Below are 20,594 nucleotides of genomic sequence, written 5' to 3'. Positions count from 1 at the left end.
TAATAATAACAACAACAATAATAATGCATAATTTGTCCACTTTCGAAGTGAATAATCTTTTTCCACTGGCAAATACATTATAACATAAAAAAAAAACATTAAAAATTCAATATTATATACAAATATACCATACCATATAAAAATACAAAATTGTTTTAAAATAAATTGTAGGCCCTTTTGCATTATAACAATATTATTACAAATACAGATCATTTCCTTTTGGCATTTTGTTTAAAAGGGTGTATTGCATTTATGACAATCTATTCCTTCACCTTAGGCCTATGGCGTAAACGAGGAACATGCAATCTAAAACCAGATTGACTGTTTTCATATTTTGCAGCAACAGTCTATTATAAATTTTACTACATGGAAGTCTACCAATTGTAGCCTAGTTTGTTGCAGAGGCTCCTCTCAAGACTGTGCCTCGTGAGAACCTCTGAGTGAAATATTGAAGAAAATAAATAACATCTTCCAACAGTAGAAACTCATATTAGGGGAATGAATTGTCCCGTTTATAATAAATATAAATAAGGGTGTCTCTTGAATATAAAGCTTGGTTCCCACTAGAGACGCAATGCAAGTACGTATAACGCAACGTAAGTGATTTGACCAATCACAAGCGATAACATATTCAAACTTTGGCTTGTCATCGGTCAACTCGGTTGCATTGCGTCTCTGGTGGGTACCAAGAAGGATTGGCATAGTGTAAAAGAATATTGCTACTCATTCATTTTATGAGAAATTTTCCTCTCAAGATTGTTGTCCAAAAGCATCGGTTCTATAACAATATTAATTTGGTCACCAAAAATAATAACCAGATAAGAGCCTAAATATATAGGCTAAATCCTAATCATAGGCTTAAAATACTTCTGCACTCACTTCATATACTTTAATTAAAATAAAAGTAAACAAACATTATATACAAAAAATGTACGGGACGTAGGCCTACATATTTATTTATTTCTTCCTAAAGCCTGTTTTCCTGTCGACGTTATTCGACGCTATCGTCGTTGATCGTTAACAGTTCAACGACTATCGTTTGAAAACGACCAAGTTGAAATGATAACGATAGCGAGTACCTTTTCCTGTAAATCGTTAACATTTCAGTTTACGTAGAAGATTGCCGATTATTGTTAACGATAGCGTCGACAGGAAAACAGGCTTTATACTTCAGTAAAAGCAATGGTACAAAAAGTATGTATCACATTTAAAAACAGATACACAAAACAAAACATCTGAATAAAAAAAATACGTAACATCTTAAAATGTTATAAAATCCATTATTTAAACTTCTAAGCAACCTGTAATTAAAAGCTTTAGTTACATAATTACTAGATAAGAGTGGGTTGATATTGCATAATTTAAAGAAATAAAGAAATAAAGGTCAGTAACGATATGAAATTATATATCATGCAGGTATAGAATTTACACTACAACACCGGATCTACAACCAGATCGAGTACGTTAACATTAAACTCGTCCGATCCTTTATTAATTTTGATGATACGATAAAACTCGTATCAGGACAACTACCCCTGGACAATTACCCACTGACAACCACCCCCTGGACAACTACCACCCGGACAACCGCCCCTGGACAACTACCACCCGGACAACCACCTCCTGGACAACTAATCCCATAGGACAACTACCCCCATAGGACAATCACCCTCATAAGACAATCACCCCATAGGGAAATAACCCCCTAGGACAATTACCCCCTAGGACAATCACCCCCTAGGACAATTACCCTCTATAAGACAACTACCTCCGGACAACTTATCCGCTAGGACAACTACCACCCAGACAAAAATTATGAAAATTAAACGGTGTGGTAAAAAATCAGATGACTAAATAAAGGTAATATAACCTGAATTTTACGTTTCTAGTATTTTTATTCAACTTCAGAGTTTTATTTTCATGCTACAGCAAAAATTATCCACCATATAGGCTATCCACCATCTTTATTCACCTTCTAGGGATTCATCAGACATGTTATTACATTAGGTTAAACTACTACTGAAAAAAAGTCTTCCTGGTTTTATAGCAGAATTTTGCCAAATTTTGTATTTAACCGTTTTAAGGGAAATTCATGTTTTTTCGTCTTGATTTCTATTACAAATATTTTATTTATGTACAATTAACCAGCTATTATATTTATAATTCATGCCTGTACATGAGCTTTAAGAAATTGAAGAAACAGTAAAAACTCATATTAATAATACTAAGGGCGTCTCATGAATATATGGATTGGCTTAGTGTAAAAGAATATATTGCTTCTCGATCAGTTCATGGGAAATTGTCCTCTTAAGATGGTTGTCCAAAAGGATCGGTTCTATAACAAATATTTATTCGGTCACCAAAAATAATAAAGCCTAAACAAGATTCTTTTTTTATACGCATCCAACAGTGAGTACCTCACAAATTACAGGATGGATACACTATTTTATAATTTGTCGTGCTTATAAACTCTCTAAAGTCTCATTTGAGGCTTAGGGAGTGGAGTTGAAAGAGTCGTGAGTTACAGCCCTGACACTAGGTCCGGGTTGAACGCCGGACCTTGGGATTGGATGACAAGCACGCCACCAAGCTCCACTGACTCACTCCATATAATTAAAATAAAAGTTATATACAAACATTATAAACAAACGAAAAATGTACGGGACGTATGATGTTTATCTATTTCTTTCTTATACTTACAGTATATATTTAATAATATACAAGAAGTATAGGCCTACAACACATTTAAAAACAGAAACACAAAACAAGGAAGAGTATGACCAAATAATATTTGAAAGCGATACATTAATCATGTCTATTTCCAAGGTCATCATAATCAGGATATAATTCTTATAACACAATTAACTTTCTTATCGGTTTAGAAATCTATTTTCATAAAAATATGTATAGGCCTATGCTGGGATGATCTGGTTCACAGGAGATATGAAGCTCATTTTAGGCTTACTTTGACACTTGAGAGATTGCCTTTTAATTAAAATCCATCAGACATGAAATCACACACGGAGGCTAAAATAAGTAATATACCTACAAACTAACACGTACGTTTTATTGATATAAATATTTCACACAACATATAAATAGTAATATATCTATCCCTGATTGAAACATACTGATGTTGAGTAAGAACCCGTATGAAGGGGACACTTTCGGGACAAAATGTCCCATTAATAGGTATTTTCCACAGAATAGGGGTAAACATAATTATATTGCCATCTTTCTTTTCACGGAAAAGTTCCCTTGAAAAGGTCTTTTGAATAATGAATTGTGAAAGGCGAAGGTTTAAAAAAAAACACACGGGTTTATCTGTACAGTTATCAATTTTGTTACACAATAGGCCTAACTCACTGTATTTTATTTGTAGCATACTTATGCATCAATTAACAAGCAATTAACTATACATTATTGCACACAATGTTTTGGACGCATCACACTCAGTTAAGGAAACAACACTGTTACAGAAAAATAGTGAATAAATTACTGTACACTTTGTTTGAATTAAATGAAGTGTATACATGCATATACTTGTCCTTGTCAGTAGGCCTACAAATTAATTGGATTCCCTTTAAAATTTATATTAATTTATACAAAGTGCATCAATGTTTTTAATTGGCTAGTAAGTATATACTGTATATATATATACACTATATCGTTTGGATATTAAATGATTAGGCCCTATATGTAGTAATAATTAAATACATGTCTACTTTTCCAATTTATATACTCCGCTAATAAATGTTAATAGAATAAAGTAAATTAACCTATCTTTACGGTTTCGCTTGGCAATGAATCTTTACATTAAATACATTAAATGTAATTGATACCATTTCATTCACAAAACCAATGAACTATTGGAAAACACACGAGTTATAACTCTTCAAAGAGACGCGCGCATGTTCAAAATGGTACACGGACGTTCAAATAGGATACGCACGCGTTCTAATAGGATACGCGCGCGTTCAAACGTTGATAACTATCGTACAGCTTTTGTACGCGCGTGTCAACGCCTTGTCTCAAATGTCACTGAGGACATGACACAATTTAGTTTTAAAAACACAACTAATTAAACAATTCGATTCTTTGGAACAAAAGATTGATTGAAACTATAAGTGATAATTTGCAAAATGAATTCCCATAACGTACACTCAAGGTTATCTCAAAGCTTCTAATGGCTGTGTGTAATTACGTTCTGTAATTATAATGATAGTATATCTAATTAGCCTTTTTAAAGGCACTTGGATTGTCAATCAAATCAAAAACACATTTCAGTCCTATTCAAGTTTTTAGTAGAATGTTCATTTAAAAATTAACTTTCATTGAATCGTTTCACATTTAGGCCTAATGGTTAGCAAACAAACCATGTATAGAGTTGTTAATTTAGTTAGGTACATATATTTACATTGTTTTTACATTTTATATTTAATACTTGTCATGATACATCATACATTTTTTGTTTATAGAAATTTGATTGATTTGTTTTGTTTGCTTTTACCAATTAACACACTAAAAGGAAAACTTTTAAGAACCTTTTAAGGAAAAAACAGAAAGAAAAAAGAAAGAATGAGAAAATAAAACAGGTAATAAATTGAAATAAAGAATAAAACAGTGCCACTTTCGGTTAGTGGTTAACATAATGCATTTCATTGTAGTGCCTTCAAACAAGCAATCAATAAATCTAACAAAACATTATTTTCTTTAAATTTAAACAATTAAAAAAGTACAATAAACATGAAGATGGTATGGTTAAAAAGACGACAAAAGCTTGTACAATAATAATAAATATTAAAAATATAAAAACAAGTGTACAGCATATACAAAAATACTGGATCCAGTCTTGTGAATTTTTATCTTAATTCTTTAAAAATCACTAATATTAGGCCTAATAATCAATAATCAGTTAATTTTAATCTTATTTAGGTCTATTTCTTCGTTTAATACTGGTTGTAAACCTCTGCACAAAACGGGAGAACAATAATACTTAAAAACTGTCACATTCAGACGATAACACAACTGTAACAACGGTATCTTGTGATCATTACAAATCTTTGAAACTAAAACCTCCTTCCGAATTTCTTAGCCTTAAAGTTACATTCACAAGTGTTTATCGTTCGCTTATCGTGGTATCGTTTAACGTTCCGTGAAACGGACGAAGTGCACTTAATGTAGCCATAGTCAATTTACTTCCTATGATGTAGCCATAGCCGTTTTTCATTAGTGAAATCGCGTGAATCGAACAAAAAGTACATGAAAATATTAACTAAAAAATATTCGCCAGGAAGAACATTGCTATCCTTAGAGCTCTAATCTAGTGGGATAATCATGAATATTTCGAGACAAATTGAAACATTAATAATATGACAAATTTATCTAAACAATAATGAATTAATAAAAGATTGTATCATTAGTGTTTTCATTGCAATAACATTATTTGGTGCAATTAAGGTAACAAGGCGGATTGATACGTAAATGAATTGCTTCTCATCTAAACAGACCTTAAATTATACAATCTGCCAGTTTGCAAATTATTTGAAATATAAATTAAATGATTAAAATTGAGAGATGATTCTTTGATTTTACAACGAAATACACATGTACCATTGTAAAGCTTGGTTCCCACTTGGATGCAACGCAATGACGTAGGTGCGGCTTTGACCAATCACGACACGATGGATCATCCAAACTGTTGCTTGTGATTGGTCAACTACCTTGGGTGGCGCCTACGTCGTTGCGTTGTGTCCAGTGGGAACGAACATTTTGGCAAAACATATATTTTGTTTAAAGAGTTATTGTCCCCCAAACAAATAAAAAATGAAGATTTATAAAATCAGACTTTGAATAGATTATTTTGTAGTTTTAATAAATTTATTCATAATTTATAGAAAAAAAACCCGGGAAAACATTTTTAACTTATAAATTATAGTTAAATCATTATATAGGTAAATCATTCTTTTGGATCCAATTTTTGGTCAAAGTGCTCAACTATTACGTGACATTAAAATGGCATATTAAACAAATTAAATAAATGTGTTTTCAGTGGGACAATATATCCTAATTGTTATTGTAATTCCAGTATTGTTTCGATTTGTTATCAGCGATAGGATTTCAGTACATATCCTAACAGATTGAAATATAATTGTTACCAGGATTCACGACAAGGTTGGAAAAAAAATGTAATTACTTTAACGTGATACATAAGATTAAATAAGCGTAGGTTTCAAGGCATTTTGGGATTAGGCTATAGATTATGAACCAAAATAACTAATTGGTCAACATTAAGTTTATATACACTTAATATCTGTAATAGGATACCATCTTAAGCCTGTTTTCCTGTCGACGTTATTCGACGCAATCGTCGTTGATCGTTAACAGTTCAACGACGATCGTTTGAAAACGATCAAGTTGAAATGATAACGATAGCCGATTATTGTTAACGATAGCGTCGAATAACGTCGACAGGAAAACAGGCTTTATGCTCTATCAATGAAAAACAATGATATGATCAATAGTGGTGGAATTGGATCTCGTCATGGACTACATTTATACAAAGATTCAAGATTTTTTATTGATCAAGTAACTGGAAATTTGACTTTCCTTAATACCGGTACATATACATTACTACAATACATTTTAGTATTAATAGAAATTAGGCCTAGGCCTATATTATGAAGGATACAAGTTAAAAACAACTATACTAAAATACTTATTACAGTACTACGAAACATTAGAAAAACTAAAAATTCAGTCCAGTAAAAACTAATTTACTAGCCAGATGCTTTGAACATGAGAATATTAAGGTGGCACAGAGTCGCGTACAAGCGATGTGCGTCAATATCAACGTTTCAATGTTAGCGTCAAATTTGTGTTTGTGATATTATTTCGAAAATTCTTCGTTACGTCGTTGACGAAAATGTTGACGACGATATGACGATCTTCTACGTTTTATCGATCTTGTAAAATGTCACAAGGCAAAATGTTATCATGTCTTTCATTTTATGTTGAGCGTAGACCTAGTTGTCGCATAAATTTCCGAAACCCGTTTCTAAATTGCCTATTCATTAAGCAGTAAATGATTGGGTTACATGACGAGTTCAGTACCGCTAACCACGCGGCAACAGTCAGGAACCCGTTAGGTAACGTCACGTTGCTTAACTGGCAAACCATGATGATTTGGTACGGGAACCAACATATGGTAAATGTCCCGAGTACAATTGCAAACACTAAGGCGGATTTAAACTCGGCTTTCAATCGACTGCTATCATTCGTTGTCGACTTTGGTACGGAATTAGTAAGATTAACTTGTTTGAGTTGACGGAATGTCAATCTACCTATATGGTAATATATTTTAACCGTCACTGCATACGGTATAAACATGCATGATAGGAATAAAGCTATTGTAAAAATTGGGTCCTCTCCCCACGGGGTCACGCAAGTAAAAATAAACGGCACATACACATACGAACCCCATCCTAATATCGGTAGCATGGAAAATATAAAAGGTTGGACCCACGTCCAACTCAGTAAAATAACAACATTCGTGTTACTCATTTTGGATTCGTAAACCAAAGGATTGATAATGGAATGATATCGTTCAAGGGCAATTGCACATAATGTAGCGATGCTTGTCAGACAAAGTTGTGCTGTGATAACTCCTGAAACTTGACAAAACCATAACACGAATGGCCATTCGCCAGATACAGAAGCAGTGAACATGATAGGCACAATTAGCAGACCGTTTAAAAGATCAGCAATCGCTAGATTTACGACAAAGATGTAGGTTTTCGTGTGAAGCGATTCGTTCAAATAAATCATGGCAAGCGTAAACGAATTTCCAATAATTGTAAGTAGCATAATAATACAGAGTATTATCGTTCTTATTATAGTCACCGTTGGCGATGACTCAATATCCGTAGAATTCATTCTTCAAGTTTAAACAACAGGAACTGTAAAAAAGCATTCATGTCCTAGTAACACACGTATACAAGGCAATAACATAATCCCCGATCACATGAATAACATAGACCGCTACTAAATTTACGAAGATAGGCCTATAGGCCTATTACTATAGGCTTACGGACATTTCTCGACCGCTCATAGGTCTAGCTTCACTTTGTATAGTTTTAAAAATTCAAGGTGGACCTCGTAAAATTTCCAGAAGTATGAAATATAGTAGGCCTACCAACAGGATACCTATGCACTGGACATCTTCATGTTGCAAGTGTATAAATAGTATCACTTCCGATAATTCGATTGTTACAAAGGCTACATTTGTAGGGGGCGCCACAGTGCGAAAGTCTACCTGAATTCATTCTTAAAATAGAAAGCGACAACGTAAAAAGTGAAACTGTGTCGTCATTGAATTTCATGCATATTTAAGCGTGGTTCCCACTAGCGACGCAACGTAACGCAGCGACGTTTTGACGCAAAGTGCTGTATTGCGTAATCACAAGTGGGAACCGAGGATGCAACAGTGCTGTAGCCTAATCGCAGGTTTGATTTCACGCAGGCGGGGGAAAACACAATTATCGGAAGGGCATTTTCTTACGTTACCTAGGTTGCGTTACGTTGCGTCGCCAGTGGGAACCAAGCTTTATGAAGCAAACGCATAGATACTGCAATTATTTATAAAGCGTGGTTCACACTAGAACGCAACGCAACGACGTATTGACGCAATGTGTTGTATTGCGTAATAACAAGTGGGAACCGACGACGCAATATACTGCAAACATCGGAGGTTTGATTTAACGCAGGCGGGGGCAAACACAATGATTGGAAGGGTATTTCCTTACGTTGCGTAGGTTGCGTCGCTAGTGGGAACCAAGCTTTAGTCACCGAGGGCGCAATAAAGCTTGGTTCCCACTAGGACGCCGCAACGTAAGGAAATTACAAATAAAAAGCGCGCAATGGATTATTCCAACTGTCGCTTGTCATTGGTCAACTCACTTGCGTTGCGGTTTATGTCCTTGCGCTGCGTCCTAGTGGGAACCAAGCTTAAAGCTTGATTCCCACTAGCGACGCAACGTAGCGCAACCTACGCAACGTAAGAAAATGCCCTTCCAATAATTGTGTTTGCCCCAGTGAGCTGTAAGCCGAAGGCTAGAGGGCGCACTAAAAAGTGATTCCAACAGGAGTTGAGGGGAACCAACAAGATCAACCGACCGACATAGTGAGCTGTAGAGTAGAATTATATACTGGCAATATATTGACGAGTTTTTAACGAGTATTTAACGAGTTCCAATTTGCAATAGGCTTAATTACATGTTAACTATTACACCTGGAAGCCCTAAATAATTCCTTCATGTTTTAACACGAACTAAATTGTAAACATAATACGAAATTAGTTTTAATGGACTTAAAAAATCAATTTAATGAACAGAACAGTAGAACTTAAAGTGCAATGTCGGAAAACCAATGAAAAAGACAACAAATTAGGTTATATTAAGTTGCTGTCTCCATTCTGGGAAAACTAATCATCGGCGGTTGTTTATTTTAACAAAAAAACATCCTATAATTGCATGCAACCTTTCCAGTAGGTTTTGCACGGTTTTATGTTGGTTCTACTAATACAAATGGTAAGAACAAATGTGTATATGGATAGTGGCGTAACGGTATGAGCGCTCTGGCTAAAGAGGCCCCATAGCATGAGCAGTCTAATGCAACTACCCATCGTTAAAACAGGGGTATTTACCATGTGCATTACGTCACTGTATATGGACTACACTAGTCGGAAAACAAAAAAATAATCTATGAAACGCAAACTTTCATAAAACCGTTAATAAAGCCGATTTTCCACTTTTTCAATTTTTGTACGCGCGAATCGAAGGCCACCTAAAGCCGATTTTCCACTAGGCGAATTTGTTTGCGCGAATCGAAAGCGTGAGCTCATACGAATACGTTTCATGTTTTCATCTTCCAAATCCTTCTCTGTGCATGCGTATAAGCTGACGATGTCGTTTCGCACGCGAACACATTCGCCTAGTGAAAAATAGGTTTATGACTAGTTGAGACGAATCTGTACCGGACCCGCAATCATTAATCATTATCTTGTTTTAGTAGCATCATCATCGTTTCCAATTTATATTTTAATCATTTACTGTTATTTACATTATATACATTATTAGATTGCTTCCATACAGACTAATTAATGAATGCTAACAAAATCCACCGCAATTCATGTCAAATTTATTATTAGTTACTGGTAGTTCATGTTTTTTAATGCCAAGTGATTTCGCACAAACCGAAAGCATTGGTTCTATGCGCATCATTATGTACGGTACTAAAAATGCAGTCAATAAGAGTTATGCTTGGTTCCCACTAGAGACGCAACACGAAGACGTAACGCAACGTAAGGTGGTAGTTGACCAATCACAAGCGAGGAATCATTCGAAATGTCGCTTGTAAAGCTTGGTTCCCACTAGAACGTAACGCAACGCAAGCGTTTTAACCAATGACAAGCGAAGTTATTTACAGTTAGCAATCACAAGCGAATAAGCCATCGCTTGTGATTGGTCAATTCACTTGCGTTGCGTTACGTCCTTGCGTTGCGTCGCTAGTGGGAACCACGCTTTAATTGCGTTTACGTCCTTGCGTTACGTCCTTGGGAAACAAGCTTCAGTGAGTGTTTAGCGCGCGTTAGGTTCGCCAGGTGAAAACAAGTTTGTAGGCCTACGTATATAGCATTTTAGGATTTTTGGGTTCTTAATTGTTCCGCATTTTCCCTCATATAAAAATAAAATGGTCATCATTTACATATATAGAATAACACATTTACATATGCATGTTTTAATGTATTCTCTTTACGTCAATAACTATGTTAGGTCTACGCCACTTATCAATAATAAATTGATACTGTGAGGAGCAGGCCTAGCATTGAATATTACAACATGTTTTTTTAATCTATGTAAATGAAGAAATATTGATGTTTAGCAGATGATTTTTCAATTTGCAATATCATGTAGGCCTGACCGAGTCAACAAAGGAATATTGCTTTAAAACAACCTATTTGAATCAATTACCGTTTGATATAAATCTTCTTAATAAAAGAAACACCTGGAGGGCTTTACAACAACACACTGGCAGACTAATAATACTTGGCAAAATACAGAGAGCGACCAAGGGCTCAACATTCGAACCATACTGAAGTTATAGAAAACTCGAGATTTTGTGACGTCAAAAATAGATTTTCCTAAAAATCAATAGTCGTGGTCTAATGGTACAATAGTTATTTGAAATAAATGAATTCATAACTTGAAAATTGAGGACGCTAATTGTGCAAAGAAACATAAAAGTAATATGGTTATTCTTCGGCAAGTAAAAAGGACGGTAAAATGTTTTGAGGTCTATCAAATTAATTACCTTGTTTGTTTATTAGGCCTACTTTGCACGCACAACTTTGATTGATCTAATTAGCTGGGAACAGAATCACCCAAGTATAATATGTATATACTTGAGTGTTTATTTTAAAGTAATGGACTGACCATTATGACGTTTGCTATTGAAAATTACTGTTAGTTAGATCACGTACACACTTCAAATCTGTTTTACAATCATATCGAAATACAATTTTCTGATAGGATATCGATCATCGTATCCTCACGAGAAATTAACGATATTCTTCCTTTTACTTGCTTCCCACTAGAGAGGAAACATAAGGACGTAACGCAACGTAAGTGAGTTGACCAATCACAAGCGATGGATCATTCGCGCTGTCGCTTGTCATTGGTCAACACGCTAGCGTCGCGTTTATGTCCTTGCGTTGCGTCCTAGTGGGAACGAAGCATTATACTCACCGTAACCAGGTTCCCTTGATCATTTAAAAGCTTTGTCCATATAAACTTAACCACGTTCCTTAATTCTGAATTGTTGAAAAATAATTAATACACGGCCGATCCCTCCTGACTTACTTTATACAGGTTATTTAATTAACTAATTAAATAAGCTTATTTCTATAGTTTGCAAGATGCAGACTGACCGTCTCATTTCGCCATAATCTTGGGTTAATAAACAAAATCCAAGAAAAAAATCACGATTGGAATGCCATATGTTAGAGAACTATCGAAAACATATTGTCGGTCAACGGCTTTGTCTAGTACAGTAGTTAAAAACAGCACATCAGCAATGATATATTATTTATTTAACGTTGATTGTACTATTGATTATTGATTATTCAAATGTGATAAAAATGTAATTAATAAAAGACAATAGTCTGTATACTGTAAACAAATCAAAAAGATACGAACACATAATTTAACGAGACTTTAATTAATTTGATCATTTTATTATTTACTGTAAATATTATTTATTATTTACTGTAAATATTATTTATTATTTACTGTAAATATTATTTATTATTTACTGTAAATAGGCCTATTTGTGCGCCTGCTGCTAATAGATTAGATTCACAGAATTTTTTTTTTAGAATAGGCCTAACGTCCAGGATTGTTAAAGGTGTGCTTATTTGATCGGGTGTAACATTTACCTAAAACACTTTTTAAAGAAAACACCACATCGATATGAACAACTACAACACAAGCAATACCATGAGCAAATGCGGTACAGTACAACTGTTTTATTTTAATGAATTTGGTAAAAACTCTAGTATTTCAAAACTGTAAATCGAAAACCTAATTCGATAAGGGTGTACTTTGCATGTGGATGTGGTGGGCGTTATTCGAGAGAAAAACACTCCTCTGCGGAACGAAAATATCTCCCGGAACGTGGGGACCCCTATATAGTATACAATTTAACATTAAATCAATGATACAGGAAAAGTAAAATGATTCATATACACTTTGGCATTGACCGTTGTTTACCAAGATTAACAATTTCAAATTTCATCGTCTCGTCTAACGAGTGTTGTATTCCATAAAGCTCTGTCTACACTATCACACTTTATGTGACAAAAAAGTGTCATGTGCCCAAATATGGTAGTGATATGCTTAAATATGGTAGTGGTACAACATCATCATGTCCATATTTTTTTTTGTCACATAAAGTTTCAGAGTGTAGACAGAGCTTTATAAAATATTATTACAAAATAAAAAGCGAGATCTATACATTCAGAATATATAGTTGATTGTGACGGACACGACATTGAAGAAATAATTAAATGTTTTTATTTCCAGTAGCGTTATCAAATGTCTTACATAAATTATTTCGAAGTGACATATTGTTGCACGCACTCTTTGAAACTATATGCATTCGATTTAGACGCCGCCTTCGGAATATCGCAATACACGTTGTTCTGAAAGTTTTGTTAAGAATGCCGTAAATGAGTGGATTGCACGCAGAATTAGCCATAGCTAACCACGTACTTATCGTGAAATACCAATCGGGCAAAGGACAGTTCTCAAACATCACGCACGCCATGCTGATCACGTGCGGTATCCAGCAAACGAGAAACGTTCCGATCACGATTAGCAGTGTGAACGCGGCTTTTGTCTCCTTACGTAACTTGGTTTTGTCTGCGACGGAAGATAGTCCGCGATCTTGCGCCGCTACTTTACGAAGCTGCGTACGCGCAACTTTTAATATTTTCAGATAAGCAAACACCATAAATATGAATGGTCCAATAATGCATGTAATAAACAAAAGAATAGTGTACGATATGTTTTTATTCCACGCCGCAGTACACAAAAATTCGTTTGGCGTGTAAACGTACGCTGACCATCCAAAAATTGGAAAAAGCGCAAAGATCAAGGCTTGAAACCATGTCCAGAAAACTAACAACTTTAATCTGTTTTCTGTTAATATTGCTTCATATTTTAATGGAGCCGTAATACACACATAGCGTTCAATTGATATTGCACATAACGTCAGCAAACTTGCTAAACAAAATAATACTGTAGTTGCACCCATGACCACGCACAACGCGTCACCAAAAACCCACTTATTCAGAATTGAAGACACAAAAATCACCGGCATTCCTAGTAAACAGTTTAATATATCCGCAACGGCTAAGTTAGCCACAAACACGTACGACTTGGTTTGCAGTGTAGTGTTTATCATCAAAGCGCAAAGCGTGATAGCATTTCCTATCAACCCTGCTATAATAATAAGTAGCATTATCCCAGCCTGGAAGACAATGGCAATTACGTGGTACTCTTCATCTTCCAGTTCCGTCGAGTTCATTTCCAATCCTACCGCGTCCATAGTAGGCCTTTGTCCCAATTGCTCTCATATAAGTGCCACCACAGTTCCCCTTAAATATTTGTGAAGGCCAAGTGCCACACAGTTCCCTGTAAAATGTTTGTGAAGGCCAAGTGCCACACAGTTCCCTGTAAAATGTTTGTGAAGGCCAAGTGCCACACAGTTCCCTGTAAAATGTGTGTGAAGGCCAAATGCCACACAGTTCCCTGTAAAATGTGTGTGAAGGCCAAATGCCACACAGTTCCCTGTAAAATGTGTGTGAAGGCCAAGTGCCAGAGTTCCCTATTGTGAAGGAAGTTGTGAGATAATTGCGCCTCTTAAGAAAAGTCTTATTAATTCCATAGTTAACATCAAACTGACCAGCAATATGTTTGCTACGACAGTAAAAATGTCATAGACCCGGAAAAACGTATTGATAACGATATTTAACAACACCTAGGTTCTTGAGAATATATTAAAAACATCCACGCCTTGAATTGTAAGTAAATAATAACAATGTTGTGTTTGATCGATCGTAGACTTGTCAAGACACCCGGAACAAAAGTTCATGCCTTTCAGTTGACAAAACCATAAACATGAATATTAATTAATCATCTTGAAAATAATAATCAGATTGCATTTCGTAATGTTTATTCATATCAGTGAAATAGCTCCTTAATTCAAATGTATTCCGGATATCGCATGGATTATACGGATAAGGAGAGGAGACTTCCTATTAGTAATATTCCAGCGTTCTCTCATTCAGAAATTATTCAGGCACGTTTTAAATCACTGAACTAAACTACCTGTAACAATCCATATAGATATTGTAGCACATCTCTATAAACAAACTAATGTAAACAACAGTTCTCATCAGCAATTGCGTTGTGAAACAATACAGGATATTATAATGACTTTTGTATCGAGTTTGTTTGCAGTTTTCAGTCCTGTATATTATTCTTGTATTGTGTTCTAAAGTTTCTTATTTTGGTAAGTTATTTCCTGGTCAAATAATTTTCTGGCATGATTTAATATTAAAACAATTGAAACAAAAGCATAAACATCAGAATCGGTAGGCCTAGCAAGCCTGTTAGGTTTTAGACATTACACAAGTAACTGTACTTTTAAACCGATACAATCGAAACAGTTGGATGTCGTCGGCACTTCCTACAATGCACTTATGTAAACAATTTAAACAACGTACACGAAGATAGCAATCAGTAAACAACTAAATACATACGAATATTGTTGAAAACCATTAAATTCAAATCCAGTGATGCACTGTAATATAATACTGTACCGTACTTGAAAATAACAACATTCACTTCACACAGTTGCAAAGATCAATATCATATACATGTATCATATACAGTCAGTATATGGTAAACCAATTAAATACTATCAGCTTCATTACAAAATTGAAATAAATAAAATGCTGTACTTTAAAAATACAGTACCAACAATGTAACACAAATGCTTGTGATCCGAGATAGGCGTGTGCGTAATCTCTCAAACGTCGAAAAGACAATAAAGTTGAAAACACGGCCGGTTTCCGTTTTATTTTACTTCAATCATGCTTCAAAATTAATCAAATTCTTGTTAATTCCAAATCTACACTCATTGCTTACGCATCAGACACAACTAAATTATCAATTGTGTGTCATTCGGATCAACTGACCACGGAATTAAAATGTAAAATCATCCGAGGGCGCCGTGTCACATAATCGCATTAAACTACAGTAGCATATAGACGTATTGTGCATTGTTATGATTCGCATTTTGTCATTTCAAAATCAGGCTTACCCGCGTGATACCCACCTACCTAAGTTAGCGATAATTATGAAACCAACGAACTTGCCCGGCTCGCAAGCGCAGATCACGCATTTAGGCCTATAGTCACTCACCCTGGTAAATTGGTGATCTACACACCAAAGTTAGCGATACAGTAATCATCAGGGAGGTATCAGTAATTGGTCTATGAAGCCAACTTACCCGGGTAAATAACTATAAAAGTACATAAATAACAAATAAAAAAGACACGGACGCGCGCATTTACTTTTGAAATTTATTATTACAGAATTTCTTTACAAAATATTACAAAGATGACAAATCGGTGGAAAAACACCCATATCAACTAGAAGAGCCTTTTTTTTAAATATAATCTGTACACCAAAATAGTCTTCTATTTATATCTAAGGTTATTATACAAACTTTTTTTAAATGGGAGTATTTATACTTTTCACACCTCTTGTTTTAGTGATATTCGTTAACATAATTTATTACAGTGCCAACGCAAAAAAGTACAGTATATTCTAGCTGTTGCTTGTGCTATTAACCCCTCCCTACCCTCCCAACTCCGTATGAATACAAGCTAAGGAACAGTCATTATCAACTGTCTGATTTAAAAGTGAATAAATTTAATGTTCGTGTTGGGCCTGCCAATACTGGTTACACAACCTTATATTTTAAAATTCTTTTAAAAAACTTATTCTAAACTGACATTAAGGTATTTTCTTTACATTAAGAACAGAAAAGTCTGCAGACAGCTTTCTACAGATCGCTTTCTGCAAGCCAATTTCTGCAGATCGCGTTCTGCAAACAGCTTTCTACAGATCGCGTTCTGCAAACCAATTTCTACATATCACGTTTTGCAAGCAGTTTTCTACAGATAGCGTTCTGTCAGACCACGTTCTGCTAGAGTGACCACGTTCTGCAAGGTTTCTACAGATCGTGTTCTGCAATCAGCTTTCTACTATATTAATTACTATATTGTTTGACCATTAACATTGAATAATACATTATGATAACAATATTGGGAATGCATAAAGGTATTACTGTCAAGTTTTTTTGATTCAGCAAGTTGAACTTAAGGAAAGTAATTATTAAAGCATTTTAAACTTTGGTAATTTAAAAGGTTTATCCTTCAAGGTGATGTACCGTAATATACTTTAAAAAATATGATTAAATTTTGTACTTATACATAATGCTTGTCTTTGAGCATAAGTATACATTATTTACAGATTAAAAACCCTCATTTGGGTGATCTATTATTACATTATTTTCTAATACATTGTGTTATTGCGATAACATGATTTTACTTTGTTTCAATGCAAGTGTATGAGTCAGTCACCGTAATAAACAATGGATATGATATATAGAAAAATCTTGCTAAATAATTGGAAAAAAATAACTTAAAATGTAGTTACTGTAGTTACTGCAGTAACTGCTGTAAAATAATGTTTGACATGGCTGATTGAAGAACTTGTTTGGTAAAAATTAATGTATTCAAGTGTTTTTAATCTAAAAATGGCAAATGTGGGACAAAATGATAATATGCAATTATGATTAAACATCTAATGCTACTAATTCTAATTATTCTAAATTGTGATTTTATCATCTACATTATTCTAAAATGTTTAAATTTATTCATTAGCCTCATTTACATTTATGCAAATTTAATTCCTTTGTACCAGACAAAGTTTGTTATACAAGTAAAAATAAAAAGAATTAAATTAAAACAATTTACAATTTCACTATACAAGTTTTACTAATAAAAGTAGCAAAATATTATTAAAAACGATTAAATTGTTATTAAAATGAAACTAATATATTATAAATGGTTACATTTTAGTAATAATGTTTTAAAAAAAACATAAATTGGATTTATTAAGATGACTTCTTACTTGTAATCTTCTAAATCTTTGATTATTAAAATTTTAGCTTGATTTCTTAACCAATAATTTATTAATAATATTAAAATTTCAACTTTATTGGTTAAATATGAATAATGTTTTATATTTGAACACAGTATAAATAATTATTATATGGGCGTAGATGTGTCAGATGGATGGGCGTGGTTATCCACACTAAACATATTTCACACAAATTCAAGGCGTATCACTTAATTTCCCCTAAAAGAAGCCTCTTGTAAACCACTAGTATTATTTAAACATCTGCCAACCAATCAGTAATTATTTGTAACCTATCCGCAGCTTTTCTAGATACATCCCTGTACAACGTTATATTAAAATTACATTTGTAAAATTATTTGTATAAAAGTTTTACAATGATTGGCAATTAATGAAAGCACTGACTACTTTGCTTAACAAAGAAAAATAAATGAAATATCCAATGTACTGTAATTTATACTGGATACCAGTATAAATTACTTTTGTCAAAACGTCCTAAATTCAGGAATTGTAAAAAAAATTCACTTCATTTTCTTTGGAATGTTAAAACCAATATTTGACATGAAGATTTACTAAAAATGTTGGGATAGAATAATTTCCCTAAAGCTCTGTCTACACTATCAAACCTTATATGTGATGTGGCCATCTTTGGACATGATGATGTCATATCACTAACATATTTGGGCACATTACACTTTTTTGTCAAACTACTTTGATAGTGTAGACAGAGCTCTACATAAAACGTTAATGTAAATCAACATACAAAAAACAATATATGATGGAATCACGTATGTCCTATCTAAACCCTATGACGTTTTCTATATAGATGTAGCTAGCAAATGAATTTGAAGTTTGGGAGACTGAATTCTTCAACTGTACCAATACACATGATGTGGTGAGAATAAAGAGAAAAGGCAGTAACAAATTTGTCCCCGAGATCTCCACATCAAAGCACCTATACTGTCTGCTATCTTCTCCTCTATTTACTAATATTTCTGTGGCAATGCTTGTCCCCCTGTTGATGTGAAGAATTCCAACTTTTCTCTGAAAGGAAGAGAGAAAAAAAAGTTGTGATAACTTTTTATTTTTACTTTGTAAATGTAATCATAATCACCCCAAGCTTAACTGGAAACTGAAGCTATTCGGACTAGGCTCTCCGCATACCAATAGCAGCCAACACAATGGGAAACAATTCCCTTCTCCTTTAAAGCTCTCTCTACACTATCAAAATTTATGCGACAAAAAAATGTGATGTCCTAATATATGGACAAGATGATGTCATATCACTACCATATTTGGACATATCGCTACCATATTTAGGTACATCACACTTTTTTTGTCAAACTAGTTTGATAGTGTAGACAGTGCTTTTCGATGTATACAAGACCAACACATTTACATCTCACCTGAAGGATGAGGTACTACTGTAATAAATGGCTCAAATGTGTACATGTTACTCAGCTAATACATTATTTCAACAACAAAACATTTTTTTTCAAACACAGCCACTGTCACACACAGCCACTGTGCAATTGAGACTGGACCGTTTCAGAGGTGTTTACCACATTTTGGTCCCCATCCTTCACTACTGTACATATATCTTAAATAAATCTTGAATAAATAAAATAAATTTCTTACCTAAACCTTGTGATATCTGCATTGCTATTAGGATCTTTTGTCATTTGATGCATGCCCTGAATAGTTTTCTTCATTAACCTATCTGTCTTCTTCTCCTGCTGGACAACCTCATGACTTTGATGTCTCCGCAGCACATCCATCTCCGCATCCTCAAGAAGCCGTTTCATAAGGTTGTTCTCGCTGACTGTTTCGGGCATTTTAACTTCACCTATTGAAAAATAAAGTTTACAATTTATTTGAACTCTTTTAATTTAATTTTTCCGGTGTATCACAAAATTCGCTGAAAAGCTGTTGGTTAAAAAATAAAAAAATCCTCGACAGCATCTCTATACAAGTATAAAGAGTCATTTCAATCCTTCAAATGGTTTCAAAGCCTGTATCAAACAATATATTGAAGTGGAGTTGTGATTTGGTGGTTATGATGCTTGGCTACCAATCCAAGGGTCCTGGGTTCAAGTCCCGTCATATGCCAGGATTTCTAATGACAAATTACAACTCCACTCCCAAAGACTTGTAATAAGACTTTTTTTATGTAGAGCATCTTGTAAATATGTTTGTCTTGTGAACAGGATTAAGAGTGAGATTTAAGAAAAAGATAGTTAATGAATTCGCTTATGGTTATCCTTGGCAATTTGCATAAATATAAAAAATGAAGAAATGAAATGAAGAAAAAACTTTATGGCGGCTGATAATACCTTTTACTTTTGCTTCTTCCATACATCGTTTTATCTCCCGTAGTTTGTCGATTTCCTCATTCAGCTTCAACTGTTTTACACGCGATGCTTGGAGGTCCATCTCGAGATCCAAAGACGTTTTGTGATACGACTCTTTCGATACTGGTTGCTGCGGTTCAATAATTTTACTCTATAACAAATGAAAAAAACCAAAACTATGATTTAAGGTGCGTTTATTTTTTATTTTAAGCAGCAGAGACAAAATCCTCCACTAACAAACAGGCTGAGAGGGGCTTATTTTTCTTTGTTTAAATTTAGGACTACCGTATCAAGTATTTATTATAAATACAGAAATTGAAATTTTAAATATTGATCAAAATAAATTAAAACGACATGATCTAGATAACATTTGATTAACTAGCCAAAGTTGTTGTTTGTTGTGCAGATAGAT

The 20,594-nt window shown here is 34.1% G+C and overlaps 3 protein-coding genes across 3 annotated transcripts in view; all 3 read right to left on the bottom strand.

Moving 5' to 3' along the window:
* Positions 1-6,822: 6,822 nt before the first annotated feature.
* On the bottom strand, positions 6,823-8,219 carry LOC144842172 (histamine H2 receptor-like). The gene has a single exon (XM_078698571.1). It carries the CDS (start codon positions 7,933-7,935, stop codon positions 7,009-7,011), a length of 927 nt encoding a protein of 308 aa, XP_078554697.1. The 5' UTR covers positions 7,936-8,219; the 3' UTR covers positions 6,823-7,008.
* Positions 8,220-12,400: 4,181 nt separating this feature from the next.
* LOC144842177 (G-protein coupled receptor 161-like) lies at positions 12,401-15,118 on the bottom strand. Its single transcript, XM_078698577.1, has one exon. The coding sequence runs from the start codon at positions 14,164-14,166 to the stop codon at positions 13,120-13,122; it is 1,047 nt and encodes a 348-aa protein (XP_078554703.1). The 5' UTR covers positions 14,167-15,118; the 3' UTR covers positions 12,401-13,119.
* A 2,750-nt stretch (positions 15,119-17,868) lies between these two features.
* The window catches only part of LOC144843034 (protein KIBRA-like), a 35,458-nt gene continuing 32,732 nt past the window's right edge, over positions 17,869-20,594 (bottom strand). The window contains exons 20-22 of the mRNA XM_078699683.1: positions 20,165-20,333; positions 19,470-19,677; positions 17,869-18,875 (exon numbers count right to left, since the gene is read on the bottom strand). Of these exons, the coding sequence (XP_078555809.1) occupies positions 18,818-18,875; positions 19,470-19,677; positions 20,165-20,333 (435 nt within the window). The 3' untranslated portion in view covers positions 17,869-18,817. The remainder of the gene's footprint in view (positions 18,876-19,469; positions 19,678-20,164; positions 20,334-20,594) is intronic.

This window comes from Antedon bifida, chromosome 5, assembly GCF_963402885.1.
Source record: "Antedon bifida chromosome 5, ecAntBifi1.1, whole genome shotgun sequence".
In the NCBI taxonomy this organism is placed as follows: Eukaryota; Metazoa; Echinodermata; class Crinoidea; order Comatulida; family Antedonidae; genus Antedon; species Antedon bifida.
Note: the sequence above shows the minus strand (reverse complement) of the source record. Positions and strands in the feature narration are given on the sequence as shown.

What these genes read in the sequence shown, in the direction of transcription:
- LOC144842172 (XM_078698571.1), bottom strand. Translation starts at nt 7,935, where the DNA reads ATGAATTCTACGGATATTGAGTCATCGCCAACGGTGACTATAATAAGA.
- LOC144842177 (XM_078698577.1), bottom strand. Translation starts at nt 14,166, where the DNA reads ATGGACGCGGTAGGATTGGAAATGAACTCGACGGAACTGGAAGATGAA.